Here is a 23131-nt window from a genome sequence, read left to right as displayed (position 1 = left end):
AATATATAAGATATGCAGATAATAGCCATGGGTAAATCAACTTTGTATGTCTTTTCCATATGGAAGTTGATCTTTTCCCTAATTTTATTAATACGGTAAATTTTACAAGTTAACAATTCTATTCCTTTTTTTTTTGATTGAAGAAAATAAACAAGCGTATCCAACCTCAAAAGTAACATTAATATGCGAAAATATCAACTATGGTTAAAAATTCTTTCGCGACAGTATAGGTTTGAACACTCCTATGCAGATGTTCAAGACGTTAATTTTTGGATAGTTCAAGTAAAACACAAACAAAAAGAAGAAGAGTTACGGTAACAGAGACGAACGGGAATCTATTGAAGGAGTTCATTAAATTTTTAAACTTTTTCAACCAACGTTCTCAATATGCATTAAATAATCATTCTCTTCCAACAGCTTGATTTTGATTCATTCTTTTTAAATGGCTTCTGAATATTAACAGCCAGTGTATTGAAAAAAAGGATACTTTAACAGAAGTTTCTTAAAAGCTAAACAATTTTCTCTATTAATACGAAATCTGCTGTTGAAATAAAAAAACTAGAAAATATGTTCTCATTAAAATCACACCTTTTTCTATAACAATATTGAAGTTCGAGGAAGAGACTTTCATTATATCTGTTTTTTGCGATTTAAAGCTTAAAATATTGGACCTTCCAGAAATGGTAAAACGCGTTACAAAATATAGTAAAACAAGTGACGATAGAATCCGTTAATCGCCATTTTAAACAATGTTCACAGGCACAGCCTTCTGTAAGTCTTCAAGGATATTCTAAACTCGTCCTAAAATGTTCTTCTACATTTGCGTATCGTTTTTTTCGAACTAATATATTTTACATTGGCCAGTCATTTTTTGCCACCATTACTTTTTAAAATGGTAGCTTTCATATATCTACTGGTCGTCAGCCCGTGGAAAAATTGCGAGTTCACCGTCGTACAAACTTCGGTCCTCAGGTAATCGGATATTGTACATACACCCGGCATCTTTATTTCGTGCATACCTAAGTATTCGGCTATCTACATCCACAAGAAGAGAATGCGCCCTACCTTGATCTTAAACTAATTCTATATGGTCGCGAAGCATATAAGTAAACAAACAAACAAACAAGACGGTGAACGTAAAAAACTCGTTGAATCTCGTTGAATCAACTTTGAGATTTAAGTAAGCACAATTTCTCTACTTCCAAAAAACTAACATCACTTTCCAACATAACCGGGATGTTAGTACTTTCCAAAATTGTGGTCAATGCCAGCTACTAGAAGAGCTATATAAAGTAGTTAGTTTATGGAAAACATATGCTGCTTTTTCTTCTTAAAGTAACTACAAATTCAAAAAACACGGTTTATTGTTGAACTATCTTTTAGCCACTACAATAGCCTCTTCTATTAAAAATATAAATATTTTAAAATTACATTATTCAAAAAATAACACGAAAATTTATTAAAGCTATATATACACATAAAAGTTAAAAATAAATTAAATTTGAAATGCTCAAAAAAATGAACGGTTTATTAATTATAACTTCTTGATACTTAAACTTTTATTTCTGAAGACAAAACTTATTTTGATAAGGGATTCGTAATAGTTTTTCTGTCTGGATATTAAAGACAATTCAGATAGGATAGTTGGAACAATTCATTATCGTTCTGCACTGTTTTAAGTTCTACCAATCAAGACACTGGGCATATAAGGGAGGCTCTATTCTACCAACCAACATACAGAACTTGCAAGAGAGGCTATGCTCTATCAATCAACGTACAGAATTTGCAAGAGAGGTTTTGCTCTACCATAAACAAACAGAACTTAAAGAGAGGTTTCGCTCTACCAATCAACTCACAAAACTCGTGATATTTTTACTCTACCAACGAACATAAATACATTGTCAATGTTAGTAAACCAGCGCACGGAGCATGCAAAGATGCTTCGGATGATATTTCCATTCTCCTTTACCACGTTCATCTCCTTTGGCAAGATTTTGTAATTTTTTCCTAAAGAACACCAACAATTCTTTCATCATTTGATTCTCATGGGTGCTCTAGTCACCAGACTTCTCCATGCTCTTCACAAGATCATCAATATGTTTCTGGAAAGGCGGTTTATAATCCGAAAAATCAATTTCGTATCCGAATTGATCCCGTTTTTCCTTTTTCTGCGCAAGCAGTTCGTTCTAAATGTTAGCATCATAACAAAATTAAATTTAGAGAATGCGTTCTATTACAGCGCACAAATTAAGATTAAAAGTTAATTCACATAGGCCGTGGCTTCGTAGAACAAACAAAATAAACATGAAGTTATCTGCTTGAGCTAGGAAGTCTGTTCTCCACTCTTACTTACATCTAAATTTCTTACAGATTTGTGGGAGGTATTGATACCATAAACAAGGAGAAACGAGGACATTTTTATCCGTATTTTTCATACACAAGAAAAGTCATTTTGTTCCAAAGGACAGTGAAAAAGTGAGTACGAGAAAGCAGCACATAACGTAAAATATTCCAAAAACCGCAGTAGCAAGACACGCGAAATGCGATAAATAAAAAACGGGCGAACCCATGAATTTATCTACGGGACGTCGACTAGTGTAACATAATAAACAGTGAACAGTTTTTGAGAGTTAAAGCTGAACACCGTAAAAAAGAATCACAAAACTTTGGTGAGGAGGACTGAAAAGAAATCTTAACTTTTTGATTTTTAAGAAGTGAGAAAAATTTTCAACTTGTAGGCGTGAGAACCCTGCGACAAGTAGAAACGTGTAATGCAAAAAATAAATAAATAATGAGAAACACAAAAAAGCCACAAAATATAAATAAAAAAGTCTTTTTTGAAGTCACAGTTCGTTTCATCTTTGTTTAAAAAAAGCGAAAACATTTCGTAGTTTCAAACAATGAAGGGAGGTTCTTTAAAATTCAAACTTTAAAACATTCGAAAATTCGGAACTTCTATCACCATAAAAATATTCATATTTTATTTCCAACAGCTTCTATACCTTTACCATTGTTTACATTCACATATCAGGCCTTGCCATGAGTCGCGAGCAATTGCTCGCGCCCGCGTAGTGCTCGCGTAAATGCTTGTTACCCGAGCATTCTATTGCTCGCGTAAATATTAACATTTTGAGATAAGTATTAACGTTTTTCTTAAGAACTGATTGGTCTTTTAAGTGACATTCTTGCACGAACGCTCAACCTGAAACTGAAAAGATATTTGGGGTGATTATTTTCCACCCATCGTGCAACAGTTCATTCGCTATTTTATAAAACGCGAGCGATGCAGGCATTAAGGTTAATCTTTGTTGCGCATTCATTTTGCAGTAGAAAAGACGGGGACGTTTTAAATCGTGAACCCCAAACACGATGATCGAGCGTCTACTGGTAGAGCGACTCTCTCAATCTTAACTTCCTTTTCTACATGTCCGAAATAGTATGCATGACTATACTGTCGTTTTCATAAATTTATTGTTTTTTTTCAGCAAATAGGAAAAAATATGCTTCGTTTTTAAATTAAAAAAGTCTTTATCCGCATGGTTTAAATAAAACTTCAAAATTCATTCGGAAAGTTCAGGTACACGTCGGGTACATAAAATTTATACAGAAAAAAAAATTATACCGGTTTCTTTTTAAAATTGTTTGAATAACAGTTGCGGCATAAAGAAAATAATTCATTAAATTCGGACCTGCTATGGTTTCCAATTTTTCGTCAAATGAAGAAATTATCTAAAATTAAATCCATGATAAATTGCCTTTCCGCCTGTAAGTGCAGTTTTGCAGACTTGCATCATCCGTGCTCCGTCGGCGTTCACCTCCGCATTAGTTAAGAATCGCATGGCTGGATTTCTTGTGTAAGACCTGGTTACCAACGACGAAGGGGCCAGGCAAAAGAGATATACGACTACTTTTTAACTAAGTCAGGAGTCGGTGAATTAGCTAGGATGGTCAGGTTGGCTAAAAATAGGCTTGTTCGTAAATTTAAAGGACCAGGACTATTCAATAATTCTGAGATCTAAAAGTGTCCGACCAAGACGGAAATCTATCGGACGTTTTAACCGACGAAAGTTCGAAACGAGCTACGGACATGTCTAACCAAACTGAAAATGTGGCGGACGTTTTAATCACACGCTTGAAACGATTTAGGTGTGTGCCAAGGCTCCTGAATTAGAATCCTGAAAAAGATGCCCTGAGAGATTAAATGTAAAGTTTTTTAGCGAAAAATTGCTCGCGTGGACACTAATGTTTGTGGCACTGGGATGAAACAAAATAGTTACAAAAAAAACATACCGTATTTGACTCAGGCATCCAAGCTCTTTTGGGGGTATACACAATCGACTTTTCAAAGGGCTGTCCTTCAGCCAATGCGGAGGCTGCCCTGAGGAGAGATTTATCGCGTTCTTTATATCGCACAGCCTACAAAAATTTAACACCATAAAACAATGCCCGAATGCCTAGAATGTTGTCCATTACAGATGAGTAAAAAATAATCAGTTAAAATAAAAAACAAACAAACAATAAACAAAAAAAAAACAACAAAAATAACAAATGAAACTTAACCAAACCAAACCAACCCAAACAAACAAGTAAAAAAACAAACGAACCAACCTCGTCATTTTGATCAGAGACTCTGATGTTAGGCATGCTAAGACGGTTAGTACTGCTGGATTTTGGTTTCGTATTTTTCTTCGAATTACCTAAACAACGAAAAGAGTAGATTAAAAATCAGTAAACGGATTCAGAGGTTATTTTTCATTATAGTTATAAAATGAGAAGGCATATCCCTTCAAAAGTACCTATGACAGAAAATGTCAAGATTTTTTTTTATTGAAACGTGACATCATAATTTATGCATCGTACGTTCTGTAAATGCGAATCTTAAAAAGGAAAAAAAGCGTATCAAAAAAACGTAAAAAGCGTATCAAAAAACCGTAAAAAGCATTGTTCAACAACTAATTAGGCGCTTCAACATAACACCACTTTTTATCTGAAGTTCCATTAGAAACATTTTCCGTTAGGTTAAGTACCTCCTTTTTTCTTTCTTTTGTCAACGGGTGGAGGGAGTTCATCCCATCTTGTTTGTACAATGCTTATAATACGAGGATCGGAAAACGCTTTCGCTATATCTAGAGCTGTCTGACCCTTCTTGTTTTCCACTTGTATCTTCGCACTAAAATAATATTTGATGGTACAGACAAATTGGTTGAAAGTTCAGATGTTTGTTGGAAGATGTATTAAATTTAACTAATCGGGAAGGCAGTGGAAAGGGGGGGGAGGAGAGAGGAGGAGGAGAAGAGAGAGGAGGAGAAGAGAGAGGAGGAGGAGAAGAGAGAGGAGGAGAGGAGGGGAGAGGGGGAGGAGGGGAGAGGGGAAAGAGAGAAGAGGACAGAAAGAATGGGTATTTCGAGGAAAAGAAATTATGGTTGCTTTGTGCGTTAAATGACATGTCACCGCAGTTTAACATCGTTCCTGATTCGTGCATTTTGATATACTGTTTTACAACAAATATTTATTCAGTGGAGTATATTTCTTTTTCAGTTTGAGGTTAATTAACACACGAATACACATTTTTTTTAAAAAAAAGGCTTTACACGAAATAGTACTAAAGTTAGCGAAGAAATAATGAAAAACCAGCACTTTTTTTGAACAGAAAAGAGTTATTTATTATGGTGTCAAAAATTGTTTTATATTATTGGGCAACAAAATATTTAATTACAGAGAATTACTTTTAGCTTTCTGAGTTTTTTCATATTGTACCATATATAAGTGTATTCCAAAACATCGAATTTGAGATATGTAATCGCTTTTAATTTTTATTGCGCAATATCGCTTTTTTAAAAGAAATTCGGGTTATATGATTCATAGAATTAATTCTTTGGAAATAGTATGTTTTTAAAGCAAAGGAGATGAATGGATATCCTGGTAAAGGCTTGCATCAAATATTAATCACACAAAGAAGAGACATATTCTCTTTCAACCGTTCGATTAACAAAAAGACATACCCTCGTTCAATTAAAAGTTGAACAACATCTGCTTTCGAACTTTCGATTGCTCTCATCATTGGTGTGCCTCCGTTATATGAACGCGCATCTATATTTGCACCGTTGTTGAGGAGCAACTCTACAATATCCTTGTGACCAATATGACAAGCAAAATGAAGCGGAGTCCACTTAAAATTATCCAGAGCAGTTACATCAGCACTAAAGAAAATAATGGGCATTTAGATACTTTTTGACTTATATTCTGTAGCGCCGTATATACTTCATTTCCTTAACATCACAAGTTGTTATATTGGATAGCACATTGATACAAAATTTATCGACACAATCGTACGTGAGACATAAATCGTGGACAAAGCAAACCTGAGCATGCTTGGCATGTTCTAACTTGCACAGATTTTGCTCAAATCCAAGAAATGTAATACCAACAAAATACTCCTTAAAACACGACATTTTTGCATGCCACTAGTTTCTACGTAGGAGTTTACAATACCCATGCATCAGAAAAGGGCATACGCGATAATACTCAACACATTTTACCCGTGCTGTAGAAGATACTTGACAAATTCGATGTTTCCTTCCAAACACGCCAACATTAATGGTGTTTTGTAATATTTGTCATGCTGGTTGACTTCCAAACCGTTTTTAATGGCAATCTTGAGCGACCTCTTGTCATTATATTTGATGACTTCATTAATATGCACGAATGTGGTCTCTACAAAAATAACGTGTAAGCTATACAATCTGTATAGAGTTTTCATCCAATTTCCATGATGAAAATACAGAATTGGTGAGAAACATTAACTATCAACTACTAAGACTATTACTACTTACACAAACTACTGGTGTTTAGCAAAATTGTTGTTGCAGTATCTAAAACATCTGCAAAATCCTCAAGTACGTTAAGTGGTGGAAGAAACCAAAACAATGACAACCACGAGCACAATGATAACAATAGTTGAAATAAGTGAAGCTGTTTTAGTTGGATAACATGGGTTTTTGACAAAACACGACGGTGGATCAAAACATGAGAAATATTCAACGTGGTCAACATGTTTGCGATTATTTTTTCACATTTGTTAACTCGCTTCCATGTTATTCACTCGAAAAAAACATATATAACAAACTGTGCAAGATGTTGTTGGCCATCATACTGTCACAGTTTTATCCACACTTAAGGAACTGTATATTTTTGTTGGAAACTGAGGTCTCATTCACTTTCTAATGTTTAGGATAGGTTTAAGTTTTCAACCTTTCATTATATTGACATTTACCTGGTCTGTAACAATACCAAATTGAATCGTCTTGTATGGGATGTTCTGGTTGGTGATCACGATCAAATCGATTTGCATCAGTAATTTGCTAAATACAGAAAAAAGAATCATACCATAAATTTTTGAGAATTTTCATTTTAAAAGTAGGAGTGGACATCTTAGCTGTTGATGACTCTACCATGAAAAATAACCATCACGTGTTCACACCTTTTATTAAAATCTGATCTAGTCTCGAAAATACGCATTTAACTCTACATTTTCCTGACTAATAAGAAATTTTATGCTTTTCGTCGACCAATAAGAAAGTTCCCTGACTCTCCTTGACCAATACCAAAGTTTCCTTGACTTTCCCTTCCAATTTTATAAACATAAACACAACACGATTTTTTCATAACTCCAAAAGTCCGATTTTCGATAAAAATAACAAAATGCTAAAAAGCAAAACATTTGTTAGAATATACTTAATTTTAATTTGTGTTAAATTTCGACAGTACCTCTTGTTTTTGCAAGTAGTTTAAAAATGGCCCGCCATCTTTGATACGTGGTATGTTAGCATTTGTACATATTGGCATTTCTATTTTCGTCTTTCCCTAAAGAAAGATTGTCAAAGTAAAGTTAATTTCATGGCAGTTACATACATTGTTTACATAAGAACAATCGATATAAGAACTCGGCAACCTAAATATTCAAAGTAAAATAACCTTCGGCTTACTATAACGTTAGGATCTTGTTCAGATCAATATAAAATCAAAAAAGAGATCCTATGATATATACAATCACACAACAAAGCTTACCTTCTTTTTGCTTCCTTTCTTTCCTCCTTCTTTCTTCTTCTTCTGGAATAACAAAAATACATTTCTCCATCAATAAGCAAACAAGAAAACAATCGGAAGAACAAATTAACGAATAAAACGAATGGTTGCCCGCAGCTTTTTTAGAGTTATTTGGACGCAAAAAGTCATGGAATTTTCCACGTGTTGTGATAGTGACAAGCATATTATATGACATCAATTCACACACCTTTCCACCACCAACCAGGTAAAACTATAAAACAAAAAACAAAAAAACTTTGTAGCTGCACAAATAAAAAAAAAACATTGTTCCAACTATAAATGAGATTCAATTACTGAACTTTGGTCCTTTATGGTATCCGGGGTTTTGGTGTAATCTTGCAGGAAAGAAAAACATGTAACAATCCGCAGATTAAAAAACATATTCCTTAGAAATATTAACAAGAAACATTGTTTATTTTTATTGATAACAATTTACCTTGTTTACGTATTTCTTGCCAATGAAAAATAATTCGTAATTAATGTTTCCATCTTTTTTCCCATCATGTAACTTTAATATTGGCTTCATTTGATCTTCAGTTAGCGGAGACTCTGAAGAACAAACATTTTGACTGTACGTCTTGTACATTTTATATTAATACAGACGATTAAGATGTTGTTGTATCTATCTCACAATAGATGTTACAATTGTTGTCATGTCAAAATACAGAAAAGAATCAAGAATAACACAACAGAAACAATTAAAATAAAACAAACAAAAACAATAAACATTACTGTGAGCAATGAGAATCATCAAAAAAGTTTCAATATTAATTTTGCCTGTTCTTTTTCCTTTTACTTCCACATCATGTTCAAAGATTTCAGATTCTAATTCCTTTTTTTGCTCGATTATCCAATCATAAAACTAAAAAGATGCGTACGCATGCAAAATTAGCCTGTGGTATGAACAAATATATTGATTAATGATAATACAACACTAAAGCAGACCTTCACAATATGAAGTTGGGTTCCAGGCTTTTTACCATCATATTTTTCAGCTTTTTTTATTTCTTTAAGAACACTTTTGTATTCTTTTTCTTTTGCGATTGCACGTGGAGTCATTCCATTTGAATTTTTTGTTGTGGCAGAACAACCTAATAAGTATACAGAACGCGATCCCTTATACAATTTTTAACAATCAGTAAATGCAGATAAATACTAAATACAACAGAGAAAAAATTTAAGTGCTAAAATAGGAAAAAAGATAGTTAAAATTTTGTATTAAATTAAAAACAAAGAGAAAAAATTAACTATCATGAAGAAGGGTATTTATTTATCCATTACATTACAAAACATCACAGCAATATGAAAAAATAAACAATGCAATAAAAATGTCAAGTCTATTCAGTCTTAGGTTTAACCTATGGTAAGTAGCAATTTCCAACGCAATCACAGACAGTAACTGCATTGTATAGCAAATCTTTTTATGCATTTTAAAAATATAAGATCAATTGGCCATGATGGTGCATTTATGATCAAAGAATTTTAAAAAAAGCATTCTTATTATTCAAAAAGGTGTGATAAATCCAATAACTAGAGTAAATGCTTTCAACTTTGTAATCAACCACAGGAGTGTTACATAAGATACCTCCATGTTAATTTTAAAATCTTTAAAGAAAAGTCCTTACAGGCTAAAAGATTTCAGATTCTTGTTCGTGTGTAATTTTGTTCCCTATACCTAAGGTCGGCAGTAGCCTGTTTTGTACAGAACTTCTACAGTGTTGTTCCGTTATTTGAAATAAATAGGTATTATCCCGTGGTATTATCAAAATGTTTCATGTAGTACAAATGTCCCAAACGTGATTTGTGAAAATTAATACTTTAACAATACAGCACTACACTTAACATTTATAAGAAACGAAGACGTTTTAGCATATCCATTTATTAAATACCATTGCTTGTGGTGTAGCGATTTTTTGGAAATGTTCTATTATACCTGTGACATGACTAAAATCTTTATCAAGTTTAAGATATCTAAGATTTGACCATAAAGTTGGATCCTACAAGTTTAAAAACAAAAAACAGAAATAGAAGTAGGCGAAAGATAAAAAAGGTTAAGACTACGTTCATCGGTTTAGAATTAACAATAGAGACTAAATCCAAAATGCGATTCCGTGGTATATATATATTTAGACTAGGGTGAACACAGCAAAGTCTAAAGTCATGATTAGTAGCATTGCAGCCAAGTGTGACCTTGTAGTTGGAAAGTGGCCTTGTGGAGTTTACAGGAAAGGGGTTGGTAGTAACTCAATTTTTTGTCAGACTTGTAAGCATTGGGTACATAAGAAGTGTAGTAGTATTAGTGGAAGGTTAAGAGCTGACATTCAGTTTGTATGCAAGCGTTGCAAAGGTGAGATTATAGAGAATGAAGTATTTCCAGCTTTAATGATGTACAACAGTGGCTCGTTAGAGATAGTTAAGAACTTCTGTTACTTAGGTGATATGTTGGGCAGTGAAGGGGGTGTTGGAGGAAGTGTTACTTGCAGGATAGGTTCTGCTTGGAAAAAGTTTAGAGAGTTACTTCCTTTATTGACTAGCAGAGTCCTGTCAATTCAGGTAAAAGGTAGGTTGTATGAGGCCTGTGTAAGAAGTGTTATGTTGTACGGTAGTGAGACATGGGCAGTGAAGCAGGAAGATCTTGACCGTTTAGAAAGGAATGATATGAGAATGGTTAGGTGGATGTCTAATGCCAGTCTGAGAGACAGAAAGAGTTCAGATGAGCTAAGAAGCAGGCTAAGTCTCCGTAGAATTAAAAATGTTATCCAGATAAGAAGATTGAATTGGCTGGGGCACTTGGAAAGAATGGAGGAGGATAATTGGGTAAGAAAGTGTAGAGACTTGATAGTTCCTGGGGCAAAGCCCAGAGGCAGACCGAGAAAGACTTGGCAGGAGGTTATAAGGACAGACTTGATAGAGAGGAAGTTGAGTTTAGATCTAACACAGTCTAGATCAGATTGGAAGAGGGTCATTAATATACCCCGTCCAACCCATGCTAGCATGGAAAACGGACGTTAAGCCAAGAATGATGATGATGATGATGACCATCCAGGGAACCCGGAGTCGAAACGCCGGGTTAAGCCACAATATTAACTGTGTTACCTGGCGTTGAACACCTAAAAGAGCGATTAATAAGGAGTGTAAACTGTGCCACACATTTAGGTGAAGCGCTTTAGTATGTCATAAATTGAGTGAGGCGCAAAACATTGTGGTGTTTCCGGTGGAATATATTTTGAAAAAATAGGCGCAGAACATTATGATCCTACCAGTGTAATATATTTTTTAAAAAATAACTTTTCACAACTTTAGCTGAAATAAAAACACAGTTTACAACTCATTGCTCCCCTGTTATAGCAAAAACAGTTGGCCAACCTTTTTTATTTTTCAGAGAATGTCTCCACACACTCTGTGTTCAAACATACTCTTGGCTGAGGGATTAGTACAGGCAAACAATCCATAGGCAAGCATAATACCCTTTTTTTGAAAAAAAACTTTATCGTAACTTCGGATAAACAGAAACTCATGAAGCAGCCATCATTAACATTGGACTTAGCGGTTAGTACAGGTAAACCGTGTCATCAATGCGTTTAGGCGTAATACCCTTTTCAAATAAACTTTATTGCAACTTCACTTTAAATAAGAACAAGGGTAAAACAGCCTGTCGTTACCCTGTCCAGCTAAAAAAATCAATCAGCAATTCTATTTGGTGGAGTAAGTTTTCATGACACTGATAAAAGGTGTCGCAACCTACTAACTGCATTTAGAATAAGAAATATTGATTAAAAATTTTGTTGTAGCTAGCCAAACTGCATTTGGCTACTTTTACTCTTCAGGCAGAAGTAGCTAGAGCTAGCAAGAAGAGAGCCACAACCCCAACATAAAAATAAATAATAATAAACCAAACTTAAAAATAATATGGCTTCAGCAGGATGCTGCCTTGAAATCTAGATTAGCCAGCTAAAATCTTGAAATTGTTTTGTTTCAGATTAACACATGGCTAGTAAACGTGATTATATTTTCATCTTAATATGTGAAAACATAGACACAATGAAGAGAATATCTTAAACGTTAATAGAACTGAAATTTAGGCAGTTAAAAAATTATACTGACAGAACCAAATATTCCTCTTCATTCAAAAAAATTTTGATTCACAGCTTGGTGAAGAAGGCGAGTATAACAAATATAGCGTCCTTGAATTCGGTCCCTTGAAAGAAACAACTCATACCTTAACCCTAGAGCTCGTTAAAAACATAACTGGAAACGAAAATTTGAAGAAGTATCTAGCATAGCTCATCAAATAATATTAAAATAACAGTCTATAACAATATTTGTGATTAAATTCGTAACACAGTCTTTACTTTTTGCCAATTTCACGAATATCAAGATATGCACACAGCCGGCGCACTGCTAGGTCGCGGGGTTAGACCGGACTTTAACGTCGTGACGTTATGGCAATTGGTTAAAATGAAGGAGAAGGAGAAGAAGAAGAAGGAAACAACCGCTCATTTAAATAAGATTTCTGATACATCCGAAATCTTAAAAACAGCAAAATGTTTTGAGATTTCAAAACAATAAAGTAATTAAAATGTAACAAAGAAATACTTTAAAGCAATGATTATTTTTAATACCATACAAAAGATTTATTTACCTCTCTGACCGAGAAATTTACAAATAGCAGCATAGCCTTTCATGGCAGCACAATGCATCGGAGAGTCAAGTACAATATTCAAAGTACCAACATCTGCACCATAAGCAGATAAAATTCTTATAACATCAAGATGTCCATTTGTAGCGGCTCTAAATGGAAAATTATAATCATTTAAAAACACAGTATTTTTAAGATGGGTACTTTATGATTGGTGCAATTTATCTCACTTGTGCACTGCATGCATATGATTGTCATCCAAAAGGTTTGGGTTAGCTCCATACTTCAACAACAGACGTACACCCTCTTCGTAACCAATTTTACTAGCGTAGTGTAGAGCAGGTTCACCAGTTAACTATAAAGAAATAAAATATATATCACCTGACGCTTTGGGATGTCAATTTTAAAACTAATAAGTACAGTCTTGTACCTCACTCTGTTTATTAACATCAATTCCTGCTTCTAAGAGAGTTTTTAAAACTTTTTCCAATCTTTCTTCACAAGCTTTTACCAGTAACGACTTACCATCATGACCCTATGATACACAAACATATTCACTTGGGTGGAGCAATGTATGCAGTATTTTATATTTTCTTAAAAGCAATTGGCTCAGAGCATCTATTAAAGTTTGTTTATCATATGTTTTAAACAAAATTAAGGGATGCATTGAATATTCAGATGCTCTACAAAAAATGTTGAGTTTCTTTCCTTTACCACTCTATAAGAATGGAAGCATGGCAATATTTTTTTTTAACTGAGAAGCGACTATTGTAGAAACGAAATGCATTATTATCGATGAAATACTGAATGGGGCACTTGTATGAACTTTCAAATAGATAACTTTATATTGATAATATATACATCAATTGTTTGTTATCATTACCACATTATGAATGTAGGCACCATATTTGATAGCAGTTTCCAAACAAATTTGATGACGTTTTGTTGGACAAAGACAAAAATACAATATGTTCCTTCCTTCTGATTCTTTAGCTATGAATAACAACATAACAATTACAATAAGGTATTCATTATTGATACAAAAGAATTTGAAGTAAATAACACACCATGACAAACAAAGATTACACTAACCTGATAGATCAGGTTTTTCACACAATTCAATTAATAAGTTAAGAGCTTGAACATGTCCAAATTCAGCTGCTCTTATGAATGGCGTTTTTCCGTGTTTATCAGCTACATTGCAATCTGCACCAAGCTCCACCAACGTCTTAATCATCGTTTCACTATTTGCAGAGGCAGCAACATGAAGACCGCATTGTCCATCATTAGGCTCTAAAAATATGAGAAAAGAAAAGTTCTTTGTATCTGGCCAATGTTTCCTGCAAGTTATTGAGACAGGATTAAGAAAACTTTACCTCCATAATTTACCAGATTAGGAATTCCATTTTCAACCAACTTTTTTACTTGATCAATATCACCTTCATTAACAGCCTGAATGAGCTTTAAAGATTGCAATTTTGATAAACGATCATCAGCTACTGGCATGATAATAATAATCTAATAGCAATAGATAATTTTTTTAAAATATTTAAGATACTGTGAGATATTCCTATAGTCAATTGGCGGAAAATGTGTGCACTAAAATTTAGGAGGTTTGTAATTAAGTTTCAACAACTGATAAAAATAAAAATTGATGCTGACAAAAGTCTATTTACTGCATAAATAGTTTTAAATAGTTAATATCATGATGCGTAGTTTTCTACAAACATATGTGTTTTTTTGAACTAATTGTTGCTGTTCTGTACACCATGGTTAAAAACAACAAACAAATATATATAATAGCTATTTTTATCCAAATACAAAGTGAGCAATCTAATGAAGAAATTGACTTGTACAAGCCTACAAAAACCTGGTAATTTATTAAATCGTTTTTGATAATGGCAAAAATATTAGAATGTAATTATCAGTGTTTAAAATGTGAATATTTTAGTTATTTGTTTGTTGCAATAAAACAAACGCTAAAATACAAAGCAAGTTCCAGTGACAAAAGTAATAGGAGCTACAATATCTTATAATAAATTAAAAAAGATGTTACAATGCAATAAAACTTTGAGGCCAAATAATTTGGAAACGAGGTGGTGACATCAGTCATTTTTCACCGGGACTAACTTGGGTAAGTTTTTCAAACCTGGGTCCCTGATTCAGTTTTGGAATAAAGGGGTTGATGATGTCATCAAAAAACATTTAAACCACAATATATTGGATACAGATGAAATTTTGAAAGAACCCCCCCCCCCCAAAAAAAAAAAAAAACGCCCTCACATATATAGTCAGTTAAGGTAAACATTTCGCAATAAAATTGCAATAAAACAAATGCTAAAATACAAAGCAAGTTCCAGTGACAAAAGTAACAGGAGCTACAATATCTTATAATAAATTAAAAAAGATGTTACAATGCACTAAAACTTTGAGGCCAAATAATTTGGAAACAAGGTGGTGACATCAGTCATTTTTCACCGGGACTAACTTGGGTAAGTTTTTCAAACCTGGGTCCCTGAATCAGTTTTGGAATAAACGGGTTGATGATGTCAGCAAAAAACATTTAAACCACAATATATTGGATACAGATGAAAACTTTGAAAGAACCCCCCCCAAAAAAAAAAAAAAACGCCCTCACATATATAGTCAGTTAAGGTAAACATTTCGCACTTTTTGAAATTTTCTAATTTCTTTTGCGGCGTTTTTTCTACTTACAATTCATTGTATTGTGTGAATTCCTTATTGGATTCTTGTAACAGCATCATTAAATTTATCTCATTACTATTGTTTCAGCACATAATGTAGGCCTTTTTGTTGGGCAGAATATTTGAAATTAAAATATGCATTAATTCCGCAACTGTTTTTTAAAAAAATGCAGAATTTTGAGAATTATGCTACTCTGCACGTTTATTTTAATCATTCCGCACATCTATTTAAACAGACGCAAGGGTGTCATTAAGCAGGAGCATTTAACGTTTCTATATATAGATAGAAAATACGTTTTTTCAAAGTTCGCACAATATAAATGATCAAAACAACCGCGAAAACCCCTGACACATACGAGAACAACAGTGTTTGAGGTGCTTGATTCAACATTAAAAGTAACATCTTTGGTTTTTAATGTCTTGCACACAAACAATCGTAACCCCTCTGCTGGTCAATTTTCTTCACACTTTTGAAGGCTTTCCTCACTGCTAAATATCAAGGTATCTCCCAATGCCTGTGCGATAAAAATTTGGCGTCGAGGGGACCACAGATTACATTTTTTGCCGGAAAGTCATCCATGTCAGCGTTTTTAGATTTCCGAAAGATACAGTCTGTCACTCCCAATTTCTGTTCTAAGCAGTCCAATTCCAGGGCAGTGATATCTCCTTGATCATTAAAAAAAGGTCCTTTTGCCTTTCCAATAAATAGATTTTCAGACTTCTTGGAAGTGTAAATAAAACCAAACTACTTTTTAACAATTTCTTCCTTATTTGCAAGGGTTTTCCAGCACGCTTCCATAGAAGGCAGACTTAGATTTGGTTGTTTTGCCACTTCTTCTTCTTCTTCGTCTAAGTAAAGTGGATAGAGTAAATTTTTGACATCTTTGTGGCATATCATCCCCTTCAACTATAAGTATTAAAGGCACCTTCTTCTTCTTCCTCTTCTTCTTCTTCCTCTTCTTCATCCTGAACTTCTTCTGAACCATAGTCAGGGACAGTAATATCCTTTTACTCTTCTTCTTCTACCATTTCCTCCACCTTCTTTCTTCCTCTCCTTCCCTTCCCTTCGGTTTGCTTTATTTTTCCCTCCGTTCTTGTTCTTTTCGCTCCATCTCCTCCAGAAATTCCTTTTGCATAATTACCTAAATTGTTAAAGGTGAATGTTTTTACAAATCCATGTCTTTCATTTTTTAGATTCAAAAAAATATTAAGCAATGTAGGGCAACAGAAGGCGAGTGACACCAAAGTAAAATAAAGCAACATCAAATTTAACTTTCCTCTGACGTCTAATTTTCGTCTTTTAAGTTGATTGTGCTTTTTGGTGGCTTTACCTAATCAAGGAACCCCTCTTGAAAGATTTTAACACTGCTGGTTGGGGTTGTTGTTACTTCAGTAGGGCCAAGTTCCCATTTTGGTTTCCAAATAAACCAGTTTGCCCCAGTCCAAAGGTTCTCCAGACTGCTTTCAGACTTCGTATTTTTGCAGAAGTCTTGGGTCTAAGTGATCCTTTGGCTATTTTTCGGGATTGACAGGATAAATACCTAAGTGTATAATAATCAAAATACAGTATTGTAGAAATGGAAATTTATTTTAAAGGTGAGATCTAAACCATCATTAAAGTAATAAACTTGTTGTCACAAAACCACTTATGGCATTTTTAGGCTTCATCAAACTCCGACTTCATTAATAAATTTTTTATTCCCTGCTCATTGATGCGTTGATGTAAAACTTTACCCATAAGCGTCTAAGAGGCCTGAAACAAGACACATCCAAAGGTTGCATTACTTCGGTAACGTGCTAAGGAAATTTCAACAGTACGATATTTTCCTCAACTGCCAGTCGGATTACTTGGTTGGACACATGTGTTAAATGGCCATCATGAGCAATGGTATGTTACAAAATTTACAGAGTAGTCGAACCATTCCGCGAATGTGTTAGTTTCCATCTACCCTAACAGAATTTTATTTTGCATTCGGTTGGGTAAGAACTCTCAATATCTCGAACTAAATTCTGCCCTTTTCCTTAAAAAACTCTCAAAAAACCCTTCGATACTTGCCATTTTACGAGCTTTTTTGCCCTTTCCTTTAGGTTTGTGATATCGGGACAGCACTGTGATATCATTGCATATCATTTTCGGATTTCCCGTAGTATGTATTTGGAAGGGTTTTATCTTCGAACCAAGATTGTTGCATGCTTTTGTTTTTGAAAACAATCTTTGGATCCAAGAAGACTTCTAAAGCACTACACACTGCGAGTATATTAACATTTTCGTGACTGGCTTCGAAGCAAAGTTTTGTAGCTCGTTGACCCTAAAATTAATAAAATTAATTATTTTAAACAATAAAAAGTCAGAATTTGTTGTAAAAGAAGAGTCCACTATGTACTTTAACCAATACTACTTTTCTTGCTACGGATCAGTAGAAAAACTGGACTCGTCGCAGTTCCAAATACGGCTAGCATCAAGATCTAGATGTGTTCTCAATATCTAATACGGAAAGGTAAGTAAGTATATAATACTGGAAACACAATGAGACTGCTTATATACAATGAAATTTCAAATTTGAAGTAATAATAATAGGTTATGCGTCAGACAGTATATACCTCATCAACTTGACTGATAAAGTCACAAATGATGAAGGGGTTGGACGTGTTTGCTTTCCTTGCGCTGTTAATCATTTCCGCTTTTTTGTGGCTTAGGCTATTTCCCTTTATGAAGTTCTTCATCCAAATTAAGTCTGGCCGTCTATTCTTGAACTGTAGACAATTTATATTGTTAGCAACAATGTTATCATGGACAACATCCTAAACACAAGATTAGGTTATTATTTATTTGGCAAAGCAAGGTTCATATTAGTAACCTCAATAACGTTGCACTCACAATTACTTCGTGTAATGTGGAACTAAACCCTAGGTTGCAAATCACGGTAATGCAATCAGCTAATTGAGCTTCTGTCTCTGTGTCGCACATACATAATTGACATGCTTTTCAGTACCTATAATATAACACCTGTATACGTCTGTCTGTCTAACACTCAAAATGGTAGCCTAGCTGCGCAAGTATCGAGACGCACGCAATGCGGTATAGAAGGAAAGGCGAACCTATGGATTTTTTTTACGGGCTACCGGCTAGTTATTTTGTATTCTACGTCAATTAGCACTGCAAAAAGACATTGGTTTACCTGCAACCACCTTTGCCCAAATCTTCGGAGCATTGATTCCTTAAGGCCATATTGGGCGGCAACACCACATATTGACTTTCCAGGAACCAAATCTAACTTGTGAAGAGCGTCTTGAATGTCTTGTTCTGTCCAGTTGTTACGAAGCTTAACTTGCCTTTTCTTAAATTTTCGCGCTGTTTTGTTTACTTATCCTATGACGGTTTTTTGTCTTAAAATAATGTAGGAAATATAGGTTTTTGTTATTTCTATTATTAAGACGTAAAAGTACTTCGAACAGCTAAACAATAGTTTACTCTTCTCTAGTTCTATGCAGAAAAAGAATGAGATCGTAGAGTTACGAAAATTTATAGTATGGCATTCAAACTCTTATATTTACCAATGAAATGTTTGTAAAATAGCAGGTGCGGAATAGTTGCAGCATGTAGCATGAATTTTTGTATAGTCAGGGTTAGCATTGCAAACACAAAGCTGTAATCACAAGTATTTGAGATAGAAGCAACGATTTCAGTATAATTCATAACTAAGATTTTGTGCGGAATGATTACAATACGTATCTAAAAATTCTGCGCGAATTATTCTGCATGCTATAAATACGCTCCATTTAGCTAAATTATTCTGAGTGGCTTAGGGTCCTCTTAATTAACACACAAACAATATCAAGTTTGTAGAGCGCATGATCAAAAAGCTACATACCATAACAAGAAACTCAATATGGCAGATGGATCACACATGAATTTGTGCACAGATTTTCTGTTGTTTTAACCGTTATTTTCTCTAAAATCCGTGGAAAAAGGTGACAAAACTCATATTTTTAATAGCATGTATAATACAACATGTGAAAAGCATCCCAGCGAGGAAAAAACGGAAGTGCGGAAAAGTTGCCAGTGTGGAATGATTACCTCATCTGACTATATACGGCGCTGTCAGCGAGTTGGCACCTTCTTGCTTTGATGTGCTATGATTTCTTCTTCTTTGTTTATGTTAAATGGAATAAAAATAAATTAAATTGATGCCATCTTTTACAGATAAAGATAAAAAAAAAAAACAGCATCAAATTTTAAGAAGTAACTAAGGCTACAACGATGCCAATAAGCCGCATGCGCCGTAAAAAGTGCAGGCGTTTTCAGCGAGTTCAGCATTCTTAAAAAAATTCAAGTATAAACACGCATAGACCCGAACAATGTGTGAAAAAAGAAAAAGAAAAACAGACACAAATGATTAAAAAAACTACAAAAATTAAAATAAACTTACTATGTGGTAGCAAAGTTCTTAACTGCTTTTCATAAAATTTACTTTATAAATAACTTATATATAAACTTTATTAGGCGTGACACAAAAAGATTTTGGTTAGTATCTTTTTGAGGGTTTAGAAAAGGTTCGCTCTGTCGGTAGGCCCTAAAAAACATACATTTTTTTCAAAAAAGGTTACATTATTTTGCTAAACATCTCACATAGTCGAAGTCAGGTGCCATCATGTTTAATCATCCACTCAAATAAATCATCTGGCCTTTTTACCCTGGCAAAATTCTGCCATTCCAGAGATTTGGTGTAACCCCCACCACCTTGCAAAAATTAACATTACTTACAGTGCATAAAAAGGCTGTTAAGGTACTTTTACGAACGCGCCAATTGAAGATTGTTCTTTCTATTGCGTGAGAGAGATCGGGCGTAAAAATAAGTAGAAACGATTTTCACTTTCTTATTTCTTATTTACTTTCTTTTTAGGTCATCGAAACAAAAAAGAAACCCAGTTGATAACCCGACTTCTACTTGCGTCATCGTCATCCTTACAAACAACACACTCTTCACTGTCGTGATTAGAAGCCATTTCTTCATCAGCCTCGACGCTGCTAATTTTGGCTTTCTTTTTAAATGCTAACATTCATTGTATTTTTTGTTTTGTATCTACCGGTTCCACCACCATGTCAATTTTCACAGAAGATGGAGTAGATGGTATAGATGGTGCTGGAGTAGCTGCAGTGGTGTGGTTTGTAGGAGCTTTTGGTCCATTTCCTGGTCTTTTTGACTTTTCTGGGCAAATATCTTCTTTTCCTTCCTTGCAGGTACTGCATACAGGACATACTGCCTGTATATCCTGTATACAGTATGTATGACATTAGTAGCTTCTATTGTGAATCTGCTAGATTTCTTCACAGCCACAATGCACGCGCAAACCAGCTTAGACGGAATTTAGCTAGATAGTAACGATGCTCCACAATGCTTTGACATTTGATTCTTGATGACGTGTACAGGGTTTTGAATAATAAGCTTGACCTACACAAGTAAATGAAATCATCTAGCAGCTGCGGATACTTCTTTTAGACCTTCAGATTTCTTTGAAGCATCCTGTAAGCTTTGCATTGATTGTATAACTTTATAACTTGCTTGTAAGGTCCAGCTTTATCACGTTGAAGTGACAGCCTTTGAAGACCAATATTTAACAAAGACATGCAGCGCTCAGCAGGATTCATGTAGCTTTGACATGGAGCACATCTGCCACCGTTCAAAATATTGAAATCTCTGAGTCGAAACAGGGCTAGCAAACAACACTGAGCAAACAAGTGGGTGATATTATGATCAAAACCACCATTACTGAACATTGAAAGAGAAATGGCTTGTGTTGACCAGTTACGTTGTCAGGAACTTTCAGTATTTCAATGACATGATGGAGGGGTTCTAATGATTTGAAAACAGCATCTTTCAGCGACACTCATCATGGGCTATCTGGTGTATGGCAGACCAATTGCACGGAAGGTGTATTAACTATGTGATAGTTGTGGTCAGACACTTCCAATACCACATTTTTTGTTGTGAATGCTCGCTTGTTATGGCTTGTTGCAGATTATGGCGTACCTGACTCACCAACGGATACTTTGGCTTTATCATCTAGGAATATCAGGATTAAATGCCGTTTGTTCGCCACACACCATGATCGCAAGTGACTGAAACACACAAAATAATTTATTTTTGTTGAGATATTATCATGTCATGAGCAAGCGAGTTTACTTTTGGCTGTGTTTTAACAGCTGCAGCTGTCACCGGCTGACAAGTTTGTCAATGTTGGACTGATGTTTCTTATAGATTGGTTTCTTATTAAAAAAAAATGTAACTATAGTTAACAATGAAAGCCTATACTAATATCTAACAGAAAGTATGAATTGATTTAGTGTGAGGTATAAATTGATACCTGACTGTCATTTCACTGGGTATTTTTGCGTCACCCTTTCCAGCTTCTTCTAATCTTGTTTTAACCTACATTATTGAACAAATGTGAACGTTTTTGAGACCAATTTGTGTAAAAACGCAGATACACAGTTCGAAGTATTCAGAAGACATCAAATATAAATAATAATATTACCTTCCTGATCATTTCAGGAACAAACACAGCTAATGGCATGTGGACGGCTAATCCATGCCTCCTTTCTTCAACATCTTCCAACATACTATCAAGTTCATTGTAGCATATTTTAAACGATTCCCCATTAGACCTGCCACTTGCTCCTCTCAGGTCATAAAAAATAGTAGTCTTTTCCTCCCCATCATCAGGTAGTGCCATATATTGCGTGAATAACTCATCCGTAGTTGTTCTTGACCTAACATGAGCAAACATTTATTTATGCATTACCTTTCGCGCAAATAATTACTCACACATTAGACTGCAAAAATTTGAAACAGAACATAAATGTTAAGTTCTTACTCACTTAATGCTCCAGTGACAAAGTGTACCAAATTTCTTCTAATAGCAGGCGTGACATATTTTTGTACTTTTCTCGGATTTCTCTCTCAATAGCACAAGTTTAAGACTGAGGAACCAGCATTGTATTGTTATATCTGCAAGCTAAAATATACGTTTTTATTACATATTTCTGAGTACAAATTTTTGAAGAGAGTCAAAAGCTAAATGTCAGAACATTTTACTGGTGAGAGCACTTTCTCGCCGAGAACTATTGAACAAGAAAAACTACGTTCGCTACATAAAATAAACATACCGTGATTTAACACCGATATTTTTGAACCATTCAAAAACCAATCTTGCGATCAAGCTTACAGTATGTCTCTTTTACAATTGATACTGGATCAAAAGGGATTGGCAAGGAGAAAGATTTGTTGATGGTTCTTGGCGCCTGTACTTCAGATCTATTTGCTGACATGGTGTTTCCAAATATTTTGAATAGCTATTTAGGGATTGTGCACGTTCCCTTGCTCCATTCATAAATTTTACAGATATATACAGTACCCCCCAAATGTAACTTTATATGTACGCGATACTTATCACCTTGAATGAGATTCCGGTAGCGTCAGAACTTTCGTTGTTATTGTTAACCTATTGTTAAATACATAAGCCATTTTTGCATGTTGAAAACAATAGAATTCATGTCTTGATCGCAAAATTTAATTAGCTCATGTGAACTATGTGTGTCCCATTGTTGTATTTAGTTGCTATATACGCCAAGAGATCAATGAAAGAAAATAAAATTTAACCAAGATTTAAGTATCTATTG

At 34.4% G+C, this 23131-nt stretch overlaps 2 protein-coding genes and 1 long non-coding RNA gene across 3 annotated transcripts; all 3 read right to left on the bottom strand.

Annotated features, from left to right (window-relative positions):
- Positions 1-51: 51 nt before the first annotated feature.
- On the bottom strand, positions 52-14280 carry LOC130662759 (ankyrin repeat and EF-hand domain-containing protein 1-like). The gene is made up of 19 exons (XM_057461684.1): positions 14122-14280; positions 13838-14038; positions 13629-13738; positions 13176-13280; positions 12976-13100; positions 12749-12897; positions 9052-9197; positions 8839-8968; positions 8543-8655; positions 8294-8317; positions 8068-8109; positions 7768-7863; positions 7274-7361; positions 6540-6714; positions 6003-6200; positions 5028-5170; positions 4609-4697; positions 4291-4416; positions 52-2186 (listed from the first exon to the last, which is right to left on the bottom strand). Exons 1-19 carry the CDS (start codon positions 14249-14251, stop codon positions 2055-2057), a joined length of 2322 nt encoding a protein of 773 aa, XP_057317667.1. The 5' UTR covers positions 14252-14280; the 3' UTR covers positions 52-2054.
- A 289-nt stretch (positions 14281-14569) lies between these two features.
- LOC130662763 (uncharacterized) lies at positions 14570-18822 on the bottom strand. The gene is made up of 6 exons (XR_008989096.1): positions 18630-18822; positions 18329-18443; positions 18052-18252; positions 17835-17935; positions 16377-17759; positions 14570-16299 (listed from the first exon to the last, which is right to left on the bottom strand). It is a non-coding gene; the product is annotated as an uncharacterized LOC130662763 (long non-coding RNA).
- Positions 18823-19145: 323 nt separating this feature from the next.
- Positions 19146-22653, bottom strand: LOC130662758 (uncharacterized). Its single transcript, XM_057461683.1, has 4 exons — positions 22331-22653; positions 21988-22222; positions 21817-21881; positions 19146-21571 (listed from the first exon to the last, which is right to left on the bottom strand). Exons 2-4 carry the CDS (start codon positions 22183-22185, stop codon positions 21472-21474), a joined length of 363 nt encoding a protein of 120 aa, XP_057317666.1. The 5' UTR covers positions 22186-22222; positions 22331-22653; the 3' UTR covers positions 19146-21471.
- Between the last annotated feature and the right edge of the window lie 478 nt (positions 22654-23131).

Source organism: Hydractinia symbiolongicarpus, chromosome 10 (genome assembly GCF_029227915.1).
Source record: "Hydractinia symbiolongicarpus strain clone_291-10 chromosome 10, HSymV2.1, whole genome shotgun sequence".
Classification (NCBI taxonomy): Eukaryota; Metazoa; Cnidaria; class Hydrozoa; order Anthoathecata; family Hydractiniidae; genus Hydractinia; species Hydractinia symbiolongicarpus.
Note: the sequence above shows the minus strand (reverse complement) of the source record. Positions and strands in the feature narration are given on the sequence as shown.

What these genes read in the sequence shown, in the direction of transcription:
- LOC130662759 (XM_057461684.1), bottom strand. Translation starts at nt 14,251, where the DNA reads ATGCCAGTAGCTGATGATCGTTTATCAAAATTGCAATCTTTAAAGCTC. An exon ending in TAATCTGGTAAATTATGGAG is followed by an intron (nt 14,039 to 14,121) that starts GTAAAGTTTTCT and finishes TCATATTTTTAG; the next exon opens with AGCCTAATGATGGACAATGC. An exon ending in GGATGCCTGAGTCAAATACG is followed by an intron (nt 2,187 to 4,290) that starts GTATGTTTTTTT and finishes GCTAACATTTAG; the next exon opens with AACGAACTGCTTGCGCAGAA.
- LOC130662758 (XM_057461683.1), bottom strand. Translation starts at nt 22,185, where the DNA reads ATGGCACTACCTGATGATGGGGAGGAAAAGACTACTATTTTTTATGAC. An exon ending in TTCCTGAAATGATCAGGAAG is followed by an intron (nt 21,882 to 21,987) that starts GTAATATTATTA and finishes TCAATAATGTAG; the next exon opens with GTTAAAACAAGATTAGAAGA. An exon ending in CCCAGTGAAATGACAGTCAG is followed by an intron (nt 21,572 to 21,816) that starts GTATCAATTTAT and finishes TGTGTGTTTCAG; the next exon opens with TCACTTGCGATCATGGTGTG.